General features: G+C 50.3%; 1 protein-coding gene across 4 annotated transcripts in view; it reads left to right on the top strand.

Moving 5' to 3' along the window:
* Positions 1 to 11,280, top strand: part of ECHDC3 (enoyl-CoA hydratase domain containing 3) — a 26,930-nt gene extending 15,650 nt beyond the window's left edge. The window contains exons 4-6 of one of the 4 annotated variants that reach the window (XM_040451457.1): positions 575 to 882; positions 8,765 to 8,878; positions 10,853 to 11,280. In XM_040451457.1, the coding sequence (XP_040307391.1) occupies positions 575 to 882; positions 8,765 to 8,878; positions 10,853 to 10,898 (468 nt within the window). In that variant the 3' untranslated portion in view covers positions 10,899 to 11,280. Of the gene's footprint in view, positions 1 to 574; positions 883 to 7,393; positions 7,767 to 8,764; positions 8,879 to 10,852 lie in introns of those variants that run through there. The other 3 variants (XM_040451459.1, XM_040451460.1, XM_040451458.1) reach the window with 3 other exon arrangements.
* Positions 11,281 to 11,504: the final 224 nt, after the last annotated feature.

Genomic DNA, 11,504 nt, shown 5'->3' with positions numbered 1-11,504 from the left:
GGGGGGGCGGCGGCTCCAGGAAGGAAGGGGCGTCTTGCCAGTGCGGGGGCCTCACCTGTTGGTAAAAGCCGCCTCATACAAGGCTCTTGCACCCCTGCCCCGGAAGGTGTCCCCTTTCCATCCCTCCTGCTGTGGTTTTGGGAGGCTGCTCTTTCAATCAGACCGAGGTGATGGATCCCTGAACATCTTTCTCCTTCTGGAAAGCAGCCACCACGTTGGTCTGCGGGAGGCCTGGGCCTCACCGGTTCAGTAGTGTCACCTTTCTCGCGTCAGATGTGGCCGCTGCCCCATGCCTGGCCCTTGAATGAGGCAGAGGGAAGCTCCTGGCTCAGCAGGGGCCGGGAGATCCAATCTAGGGAAGGAGCAAGAGAACACGGAGAGTCCCCCCCCTTTCCCAGGCACCTGTATTCTCCTTGCTCCCGGAAAGACGCTGGGTGACCTGGCAGACATCAGGTCTATGGACGACGTGTGATTTGAGGAAGCAGAAAACGGGGCTGAGGTTGTAGGGAAGCGGGGTGGGACGGAGAGGGTCACAAGCGGCGTGCCTTAATAACGCACACGTCTCCTCCCTCAGGTTGCCTTAGAAATGCTTTTTACTGGGGAGCCCATTTCCGCTCAGGAGGCCTTGCTGCACGGGCTGCTCAGCAGAGTAGTGCCGGAAGAGCAGCTGGAGGAAGAGACCATGAGAATCGCAAAGAAGATTGCCTCCTTGAGCCGTCCTGTGGTGTCTTTGGGCAAGGCCACCTTCTACAAGCAGCTGCCCCAGGACCTTAGAACAGCCTACTACCTCACCTCCCAGACCATGGTGGACAACGTGGCCCTGAGGGATGGGCAGGAGGGAATCAAGGCCTTCATCCAGAAGAGAAAACCCATCTGGTCACAGTAAGTGAAACGGAGGAGGAGTCCTGCACCCCTCACCCACCCACCCCCACCCCCCACCTTCTGAGGCCCAGACACCGCTGCTGCCTGGTGACCGTAGAAGAGACAGCCTGCTGTATCTTATAATGGTTTGGTCGCTTGTGGTCTGTGTGAAAAGCCGTGATTCCGCGGGGGAAGGGATGCGGTGGGGAATCGAATGGAGCGGAGGTTGGGACCTGTGCCGGCCAGCTCTGGCGGAAAGCTCATACTTGACGTACTCCTTCATGGGGACCACAGGTGAGGGGTCACCGGATGCAAGAGAAAGCGAGGACACGCGAGGCGTGAAAGAAGGATGCCAACCTAATTCCGCTTCCAGAAGCGTCCCCTGAGGCGGAGGCCCTTCCGTCCGCCCGAGAGCAGCGAGACATTTCAAATCTCCCCAAGATTCTCCACACTGAAAACCTTCTTGATTCCACTGAGAAATAATCACGCCTATGGCTTTGAACTAATCTTCTATGATTTAGAAAGATTACATGTTTAGAGAGACTGGTAATTTTATCTTCCCAGCCAGACTGTAAGCCATCTGAGAAAAGAAAGAAAAAAAAAAAAAAATCCCTGACCTCTTTCTTTGGGTGCCCACACTCGTGGGCGTACATCAGAGGCCTGGTGTTCCTGTAACGCACGTCCTGGCTATCCAACACCCTGAAACCAGGGTCCTGGGCTAGAGCTGGGGATAAAACCCCCGGGGAGACGCGGGAGGGACACAGAGCACATGGCCTGCCCACCAGACAACACCCACTCTGGACACGTTTCCAAACCCTGCCCAACCTCTGGTAGGCAATAAAACCAGCCCCAGGCGTTTGAGCCCCCTAGCTGAGCATTCGAATTAGGACTCAAACGTATTTCGTTTCTGGCTTCTGGTCCAACACCGCCTAAGAAACGCTCTAAGTCTCTTGTCCTCAAGCTTTTACCAAGGATCTTATCTTTTTTAAAAAGCCAGCTTATCTTCCCTAGGAGTGGAAGGTGGCCATAAATGCGGTCGGTGCTGTGACAGAAATAGAGAACCATGTGGCTCAAACCCGAGGCTCTCATTCAGGCTCGAGTGTGTTGGGAAGGATGCCCCCTCACACTTTCACAGATTCCTACTGAGATTGACATTTTTGTTTTTGCTTTGCCTGAGTTTAGAAAGGTTAAAAAAAAAAAAAAAAGCGTTTTCTTGGAAAGGAGGAACTTGTTAGTAAGATGGTCCTCATGAGCAGAGGTCCCCGCGTCCTGGCCACCTGGGATGTGCTAAGTGCCATCCGCACATTCGTGTTCCGTCCTCATTCGGAACCCAGTAGAGCAGGTGCTACAGTTATTCCCATCCCACAGATGTGTTGTCAAGGCCCGCTTCGTGCCAGGTCAGACAGTGGGCACGGGGTAGGGTGAGGGTTCCAGACTCTGCCTGCCTGAAGAAACACCGGAGGCCCTTTCCCTCTGGCCGCGCCACCTCCTGTGGAGCGCCCGGGCTGGTGTGAGGCCGGCCAGAGAGAGGACTTCCCTGCCCCACGGCAGCTTTCTGAAACAAGGGAACGGGCCACACACTCCCTGCTATGCAACTTGCCCGTGCACAACAGACATCAGATGCGAATTTGGGCAGACCCCTGATGGAGTTTTCCCTCCGAAGCTAATACGGAGCTGGCTGAAGTTCTGGACTAGATTGTGAAGGACCAGACTGTCACCGTCTGCTCAAAAACAGTGCTGTCGACCGGGCCCCTCCGCTACCTTCCTGCCCAGGTGGCCTGCCGTGGAAGTCATTATTTCACAGTTACTGGATCACACAGTGTAGGGGACAGGGTGTGAGAAAGGTTCCGGGCCTCAGAGAAAGTGACAAGGCCTCCCCTCACGCACCCGTCTGGCCAATGCAAATCCAAAGTTAAGTTTCCAGGGTCTGTATGAACATGCACCATCCTCCAAAACTGTGAGATCCCCAGGGCTCTCGGCTGGCTTCCCAGTGCACTCAGGGACCAGCTATAAATCTTAACACTCGCCTGTGGAGAAAATAACCCAGAAGGAAGATCCGCCCCCACCCTCTGGAGTCATAGAATTCATCCCCAGGAAAATCTAAATCTGGGGTTAGTTTGCATCTCTGCTTCCCTCCACTGGGACGCTGAATGAGATTGTTCTGATAGCCACACGTGATGTTCGCTTTTGGAAAGCCTAGTGTGTGTCGTCTTTCCCACTTCTCAGGGAGCCCTGCTGGGTGGGCTCAGCCCAGCCAACCGCGTCCCTACAGTTCAGGCACGGGAACCCGTCTCCACTCCAGCTCGAGGTGAGCGAGCCCTCCAGAGGCCGGCTTGAGCCCCAGAGAATACAAGCACATGAGGGACACCGTTTGCTCTACTCCAGTGAACTCGGGGTAGCTGCCGTTCGGGAACCAGTGCTGATTTCATGAGCCTCAATTCCTCAGTTCCTGCGAGCAGCCCAGTGAGGCAGTTCTTACCAGCCCCCTGGCGTGCAGGAGGCTCTGGGAAGTTCTGGCATTTGCCAAAGTCAGGCCCGTGTGTGGGTTTGGGTCTGTGGGCTTCTGAAGGCTGTGCTCCTGACCACCGCACTGTGTTCCTCCCGACATCCTGGAAAGGTTCCTGTTCCAGCCCGCACACACTGACTACCAGTCGGAAATGCCACCGCCAAGGCAACGCAGTTTCGCTTCCAGGAGGAGATACGGGAAAAGCAGGGATCTGAACGCAAACAGCATCCTGGCCCCAGGTCTGCCACGGAACTAGCCGTGTGGCAGGTGCAGGTGACAAAACTGCTTTCGCCGCTCAAGAGGGCGTGTCGGTAACAATGACACCACTGGACACTCTTGTCCTCTTCCTTGTGACATTCTGGATTCTACAATGCCGGGATTTGGGAACTTGCTACGAAATTTGAAACAGGCCGCTTTTGCTCAAAGAAAATGCTCTTTTACGAATGGAGAAGATGGGCATTTTACCTGGAGGAGTAGTAAACACTGGAAACACCTGAGCACATCTGAGACCAACAACTCCATTACAGATATTCAGAGCTGTGGGGGCCACACCCAAACCTTCTGAAGATGTGATCAACTAGGAAGACCCGCCCTGAGGCACATCTCCTCAAAATTGGCTCTTACCCTGAATTTTGTCTGGATGCCTTATTCAGCCAGCCCCGCCCTCCGCTTTCTTCTCCTTCTCAAAACCCATGGCACTAAGAGTCGCGTTTCCAAAGTGTGGCCTGTGGACGACCTGGGTCTTCAAATGCAGATTCCCGGGCTCCTCATCAGAGCTACTGAATCACAAATGCAGACTCCCAGGGCCCAAAAATATGTATTAAAAGGAAAAAAAAAAGGGGGGTTTCCAAGTGATTCTGCTGCACAGTAAAATGTATGAGCTGACTGCATGCAGGTGGAGGTGACCCATCTGTCTCCAGCTGTATCTGTATTTTAACGGTCAAAGCAGTGCAGGTGCTGTGGTGAAGTTCCGGGCAGTCACCGCTGGCTCCGAGAGGGATGTCAACAGCCTCTTCCAGGAGCCTCTGGAAACCAGCCAGGCAGGCAGGTTTTTGGGCCTTTGTAGGCCCTCGGTGCTCATGACTTTGGGAGCCCCACCCCACATCACATTAAACATCAGAAATAGGGGCGCCTGGGTGGCTCAGTTACGCATCTGAACTACGGCTCAGGTCGTGATCTCACGGTTCATGAATTCGAGCCCCGCATTGGGCTCTCTGCTGTCAGCTCAGAGCCTGCTTCGGATCCTCTGTGTCCCTCTCTCTCCACCCCTCCCCTGCTCACGTGCTTGTTCTCAAAAATAAAACATCAAAAAAAAAATCTGAAATATATCCATATTCCACACTAAATATAATGCTTCTGTTTAGGGAAAGGAGCTGAACGATTTGCTTTATAAATTATTTTTAAATATTTGACTAACGATGATTATTTCTTGGTAGTCATCAAGTATCTGCAAGTTAAACATTCTTGAAGTTGACATGTTACAGCTAATAAAATATTAAATTTCGATCTTGCAAGGGTTTCTCTTTTATATTTTGGAGCCCCAAATTTATTTTTCAGGTCCCAAAGAGAGGCCCATGGAAAGCTGGCAGGCTACCTATTCTGTGCCTACAGGGTCTCCTGGATGAGCTGGCCCAGCCCCCTCTGGTTCCCTGGTGTAGGGGAGGTGGCCCTTCCACACGGAAAGGGGGAGCGAGGGAAGGAAGGTGTGGGTTGGCAAATCCAGCGTTATGAGGTTTATACTCCCCGTGTGGCAGTCTTCTGACATCCTTAGTGATTTACAGTCCCTTCGGGTCTCCCTGTCACAACCAGGAATGTTTAAGCACAGACTCTAAAACCAATTTGCACATTTTTTTTTTTCATATTTAAGACCTCTTTCTTTTTTATGTTGTTTGTTTCCAATATTCACCTAACCAAAACACGATAATTGCCAGTTTTAGAAACTTCTAGAAATTCAGAAAAAGAAAAAAAAAATGTATCAGCCTGAGGGGAATGCGATCTAGAGCCCATCAACACTTAAATTTATGTAGTGATTGCTCTGCACCAGGCACCGTCTTAAGCATTTTGCAGATGTTAGCACATGAATTCTCACAAAAATCTCTAGGAAGTAGGCCTTATGAATGCCATTAGACAGACAAGAAACCAAAATACGAAGTTATTAAGTGACTTGCCCACTATCACCCAGCTAGGAAGGGGCAGGTTCTGGTCAAAACTTTCACTTCGTAAAACTGATTAAGGAAATGTGGTCTGAGAATTTCAAAGACCTCTCTGCATCGTGTGTCACATCATCAGGTGTCACAACCCAGGGCACCTGGGTTGTGAAATGCAGCGGGTCCAGTTGTGGGGCCACGGGCTTGTGACTGCCACACCATGCGACTCTCCTGCCCCCTCTTTTACTGTTAGATGCCCACTACACTGCATCACTCAGCAGATAACTTCTGTTGGGTGGGAACCACGTTAAATTATTTCTTTTTTTTTTTTAATGTTTATTTTTGAGAACTCGAGTGCATGAGTGGGGGAGGGGCAGAGAGAGAGGGAGACACAGAATCCAAAGCAGGCTCCAGGCTCTGAGCTGTCAGCACAGAGCCCCATGTGAGGCTCAAACCCATGAACTGTGAGATCGTGACCTGAGCTGAAGCTGGACACTTAACCGATTGAGCCACCCAGGCACCCCTACATTATTTGTTGTTAATTCCTAGTTGAGTGTCCTACCCTCGGGGGGGCGGGGGCCCCGCGCCCGCAAAGGTGTGCATTCCTGCAGGAGCACAGTTAGTCTCTGCTGGGCATTTGGATCATCAGAGGCTAGGCACTGCTTAGCACAGAGCAGGCCTTCAGGAAGATCTGCTAGGTCTAGTTAAATGTTACCAGGGGTACAGTTCCCCCGCACAGGCTACATGATACAGACGGGCTTTTAAAAAATCCTCGGTTCACATTTTCTCCATCAGTTTTGGGAAGTGAAATAACTGAGCAGAACACGAACTAAATCACTGTTTTCTTTGTAGATCCGGCAAAGCCGGTAAGCATCTCTTTGTAAATGTAGGTCGGTACTCGGGCATCGTGTTGCTCTGCTTCGATGCAATCAGTCCCAGGGGTTCTGTAAAGCCTGTTTTCTTTCTTTAAAGGCATTGCTGAAGCATGTTTTAGTCTCCAAATGCTAACACTTCTGGTGATAAAACATTCCAGAGAGGCATATACCATATGTGGTTGGTTGGCAAGGGGTGAAGATATCTAATAGATCGGCACTTGATAGAATCTATCAGATTGGTTAATATGCGGATTTGAACCTTAAGCCAAAATTGTCTCATTTGTTACTGTCGTCGAAGTTTTTACTCTAATCATTTGATAATTATCCTTTCAGATAGCCAGTCTGTCCAGTTTTTACCAATGACGTTTCCCCAAGGCCCCTCAGTTCCTGTATCAGCAACCCCTCCCCATTCCAATGGGGGTGGACAGTTGCCAGGCTCAATGGTTGTGCCCCTCCCCCTCCCCACACAAGGACCATCACACCCCTCCTCAGTGTGGGTGTGACCAGTCTCCCCAAGGTTACCACGTTCCCATGAAAACAGATTTAACTTCCTTTTAGTTGCATTGATTTTCTTTTTTTTCTGGATCTATTTCCAAAAGAAACAGGCAAGAGGTGATTTTTAAAACATCAATGCTTGTATTTATGAAGTGTCTACTTAATTGCAAAGCCCTATGTTAGGCACTATGGGATGGGTTTGTTTTGTTCTAAGCATAAGACAATTGCGACCCTCCATGAACTTAGTCTAAATCATGAACACGTTAGCATTCAAATACGAAACAGTTATCACGGGACAAGAATCAGAGAGCTGAGTTATCTCTGAGCTCACCCCTATCACTAGCTGTTCAACCTCTTTGAGTCTGAAGGTCTTGGTGGTTATGAGGGGTGACAGTAACACCCAGCTCCTAACTGGTTAGGAGGGTTCAATTAATGTATGCGTAGCAATACTGTTGACCACTTGCCCCATAACTCCACATCCCCCTGTCCCACCCCCATTACGCCTGCAGGTGCAGTGGGCAGTTTCCACAGGTAAGCGCTTCCCCCTGTCATGGACTGAATTCTGTTCCCACCAACTTCCTCTATTGAAGGCCTGCTCCCCAACACGACTGCATTTGGAGGAAGGGCTTCTGAAGAGTAAGGTTAAAGGAGGTCGCTGGGATGGAACCCTACTCCCATAAGACCCGTGTCCTTAGGAGACGAGAGAGACATACCAGGGATGTGCACGCACAGAGGAAAAGCCATACGTAGATACAGCAAGAAGGCAGTCGCCCGCCAGCAGCAGATAGAGACCTCCAGAGGAACCAAACCTGCCGACACCTGATTGTGGACTGTCAGCCCCCAGAACTGTAAGGAAATAAATCTCTTCCCTTAGGCCCCCCAGTCTGTGGTCTTTTGTTATAGCGGCCTGAGCTAAGACACACCCTCAGGCGCTTCTCTCTGCCTCTCTGGGAGTGATTTTTGGCATTCCACCAGCTGGCTCGGCCTTCAGCAGGCCAACCAGGGACACCCCTGGAGCAGCAGGAGACAGGAGCCTATGGATAAATGCCACCCCCACCCCCCAGTTGACTGAGGAAACAACGCTGAGATATGGGTCTGTGTTTTCTCAGAAGGGCCCGGCAGGGCTGAACCCCATCATCCGTAGCACCGACCTGTCGGTTCACGAAGACTTTACCAGCTCTCTCCTTCCCTGCCTTCCCTTGTCCCACACCCTCACTTGGGATCCTGCCATCACTTTCCAAATAAACAACCTTCACATAAGTCCTTGATTCGGGGTCTGCCTTTGGGAGAATACTGAACTAAGTCAAGAGGCAGGTTGACACTGGCCTCTCAGTGAGTGTCCCCTTCCCCTAACAAAACAGTGAGACCAAGATTTAGCAACAGAACACATGTTACAATGAGGCAATGGAGGAGGCTGCTGAATGAGCCCCACTGGCAACGCCGATTATAGGAATCAAGAGGAGAAATCCATTTTGATAGGATCATCCGCATAGAGCTTTGACTTTTCAAGCTGGAAGCGATCTCAGTTCTCAGTTACCTCACAAGTTGTGACATCACACACACGGTGTCTACATGACGGACGAGGAACAGACCTACCCAGTACTGGTACCAAAAGCAGGATCCTCTAAGAGTGGGATGGCCTCCCTATTGACGTCCCCTGGAAACGATGAGGGTAAGCCCCCATAAATGTTCCACGCTCTCTGGAAGTTTCTTTAGCAATGTTCAGGAAAAAGGCAGAGCAGGGGTGTTGTCCCCAAAGTCCCCTCCAGAGGTCCCTCGAGAAAGAATTTATGAGCTGCTCCTCTCCAGTCCCTTCCTTGACATTTATTGGCTTTTTGATGAACATTAGAATAATTCTTTTGTCAACTGCTTCTCATTAGGGACCTGGTGATGTTCTTTCTGACCGCTATTTTACTCAATATCATGCCTGGTTACTGTGAGGAGAAGAGGTTCCACTTAGAAACCATCCATCTTTGCAGCAGGAAAGAGCTCAGGTAGGCCCACTGAGATACCCTTCCTGCATTGACAGCCGCCCCGGGGCACGTGCAGAGAACTTAGACAAATGTCCAGGCTTTAATGAATGGCTCACCCTCCAGCATCATGCTCCTCCATTTCCTTAAAGACATATTTCAGGTTTGATTCTGTTTCTTTTTAAAATAAATCATGGAGACCTTGTGGGTGAAATAATCACCAGGACTTAGTCCTTAGGGGCGACACAGTCTCACCATGAATGACAGGTCTGCCTTGGAAAAGTCTAGAACTAGCAAGTGTTGAAAGCAGGCATCCAGTTTCCTTGATGGACTGTTTATTTCTCCCCTCACATGCACCGTCTTAACATGATGATGGCATAGGGAAGCACTTGGAGACGTCTGAAGTTCCCACCACTCATGTCAACAATGTCAAGGTCCACATGCCCTCCTTCACCTTCCCTACCACCAGATATGTGAATCTAACCAGGAAGGGCACACTTTTTAAAAAGGTTTTTAGTTATGAACAATCTCAAACACATGGAAAAGTTGAGAGAAAAGTGTCACACACTACCACGTACTCAGCTTTATCAATTATTACCCAGATTTCTAACAATTACCGGGGCGCCCAGGTGGCTCAGTCGGTTAAACGTCCGACTTTGGCTCAGATCATGATATCACAGTTTGTGGGTTTGAGCCCTGCATGGGACTGTGTGCTGAGAACTCAGAGCCTGGAGCCTGCTTCAGATTCTGTGTCTCCTTCTCTCTCTCTCTCTCAAAAATAAACATTAAAAATATCTTTATAACACTTATCAATGGATAACATATCCATGGCCAATCTTGTATGCTCTGTCCCATACTCACTACCCCCATCCGTAGACTATTTTGAAGTGAACCCCAGAGTGGCCTCATTCAAACAAAATACACTGCTATCATCCAGGAAATTCCAGGGGATTTAGGAGCTCTGTGTCAGGAACCAGGCTCTAACACCAAATATTAGAACAAAAGACGCTCCTAGTGCTGTTATCGGGAAATTACAAGGGTCTCGGGAGCTATGCGCCAGGAACAAGGGCAGAGACTAACATACGTGCTTTCTTTGATCTCACAACAACATACTTCATACCTTCCCTCCTCTGTTTCATGCCTCCACCCCTCCTCCCAGGATCACTTTCCAAAGTAAATCACCTGCTTGCCAAGCTGGGGCTTGGGCACTGCTTTCTACAAGAAGTCCAGGTTAAGATACCAACCTAGGAGAGGGGCCAAGGGCGATCTAAGAATGACAGCAAAGGGGAGTCCCAATGTGACGGCCGGGCAGGAGGCCTGGAGAGGAACCAGCCCCAACCGAAGGAGAACAGAAGCCTCTGGAGGGATATGTCCAAGAGATTCATTGAAACTCATATGTCTGACATCGGACATCACTGACATGTGGAATGCTGTCCTGAGAGGCCAGAGGGCATCGGAGCAGCGTGAATCTGTTTAGGTCATCCCTGCTGACCAAAGGGCAGTGCAAAGGGTGCATTGATGTGCTCTTGGGGTAAGAGAAATTTAGTGTGACATGAAACTTTAGAAAATGGCCACCCCCTGTACCCTCAGGAAAGAATGAGAAATTCAGAAAAAGCTTTATGAACAACGGTGAGCCAGGGTGTTATTTATGCTGGAACAGAATATAAGGAGCAGAACTGGCTGGAGTCCACCACAAGTGTGGTCATTCCAGGACCTCTGCTGGAAGGGAGAACAAAAGCTACCAAGTCTGGTGGGCGCAAAGTGGAACCCGCGTCGTCCAGGACAAGGACAGGAGTAGAAAACTGGCGTCATCGGGCTTTGATCTGTAGTTGGGCCAACAGTATACACCCCTGTTAATTTCCCAGCTGTGGTGGATGTGGTGGTGTAAGATGTGAACATGAGAGGAAGCTGCTGGAAGGAGCCCCGCGCTATCTTTGAAACTCTCAGGTAAATCTGGAATTATTTTCAAAATAAAAAGTTCTCTTTTTTTTTTTACAGTGATAACGCAGCTGCATTAGGGTTCTCTGAGAATCAGAACAAGTAGGACAGTTGGACAGACAGAGATCTTTAGAAAGAGATGAATCGTGAGGAACTGGCTCATGCCCTTGTGGCATCTGAGGGGGTCCCACCGTCTGCAGTGGGCAAACTGAAGAGCCGGCAGGCCTAGAGCTGGTGATGAAGTTCACGGGCGGAGAGCCACGTCCGAAGGCCTGAAGCAGGAGCTTCTCAGGGCAGGAGAAGACGGACTGTCCGGGTTCCTGCAGTCACGCAGGACGTGAGAGAACCTTCCCTGCCTCCTGCTTTTTGTTCTGCTCACGCCCTCAACTGATTGGATGAGTTCCGCCCATCTGGGGAGGGCAGTCCACTTTACTCAGTCTACCAATTCAAATGCTGAGGTCTTCCTGGAACCCTCACAGCCGCCCTCCAAAATTAATGTTTTTTTTTTTTCAACGTTTATTTATTTTTGGGACAGAGAGAGACAGAGCATGAACGGGGGAGGGGCAGAGAGAGAGGGAGACACAGAATCGGAAACAGGCTCCAGGCTCTGAACCATCAGCTCAGAGCCCGACGCAGGGCTTGAACTCACGGACCGCGAGATCGTGACCTGGCTGAAGTCGGACGCTTAACCGACTGCGCCACCCAGGCGCCC

The sequence above is a fragment of the Herpailurus yagouaroundi genome, unplaced genomic scaffold, assembly GCF_014898765.1.
Source record: "Herpailurus yagouaroundi ecotype Mexico unplaced genomic scaffold, PumYag 203, whole genome shotgun sequence".
Lineage (NCBI taxonomy): Eukaryota > Metazoa > Chordata > Mammalia > Carnivora > Felidae > Herpailurus > Herpailurus yagouaroundi.
The sequence above is the reverse complement of the archived record's forward strand: the minus strand, read 5'-3'. Positions and strand labels throughout refer to the sequence as shown.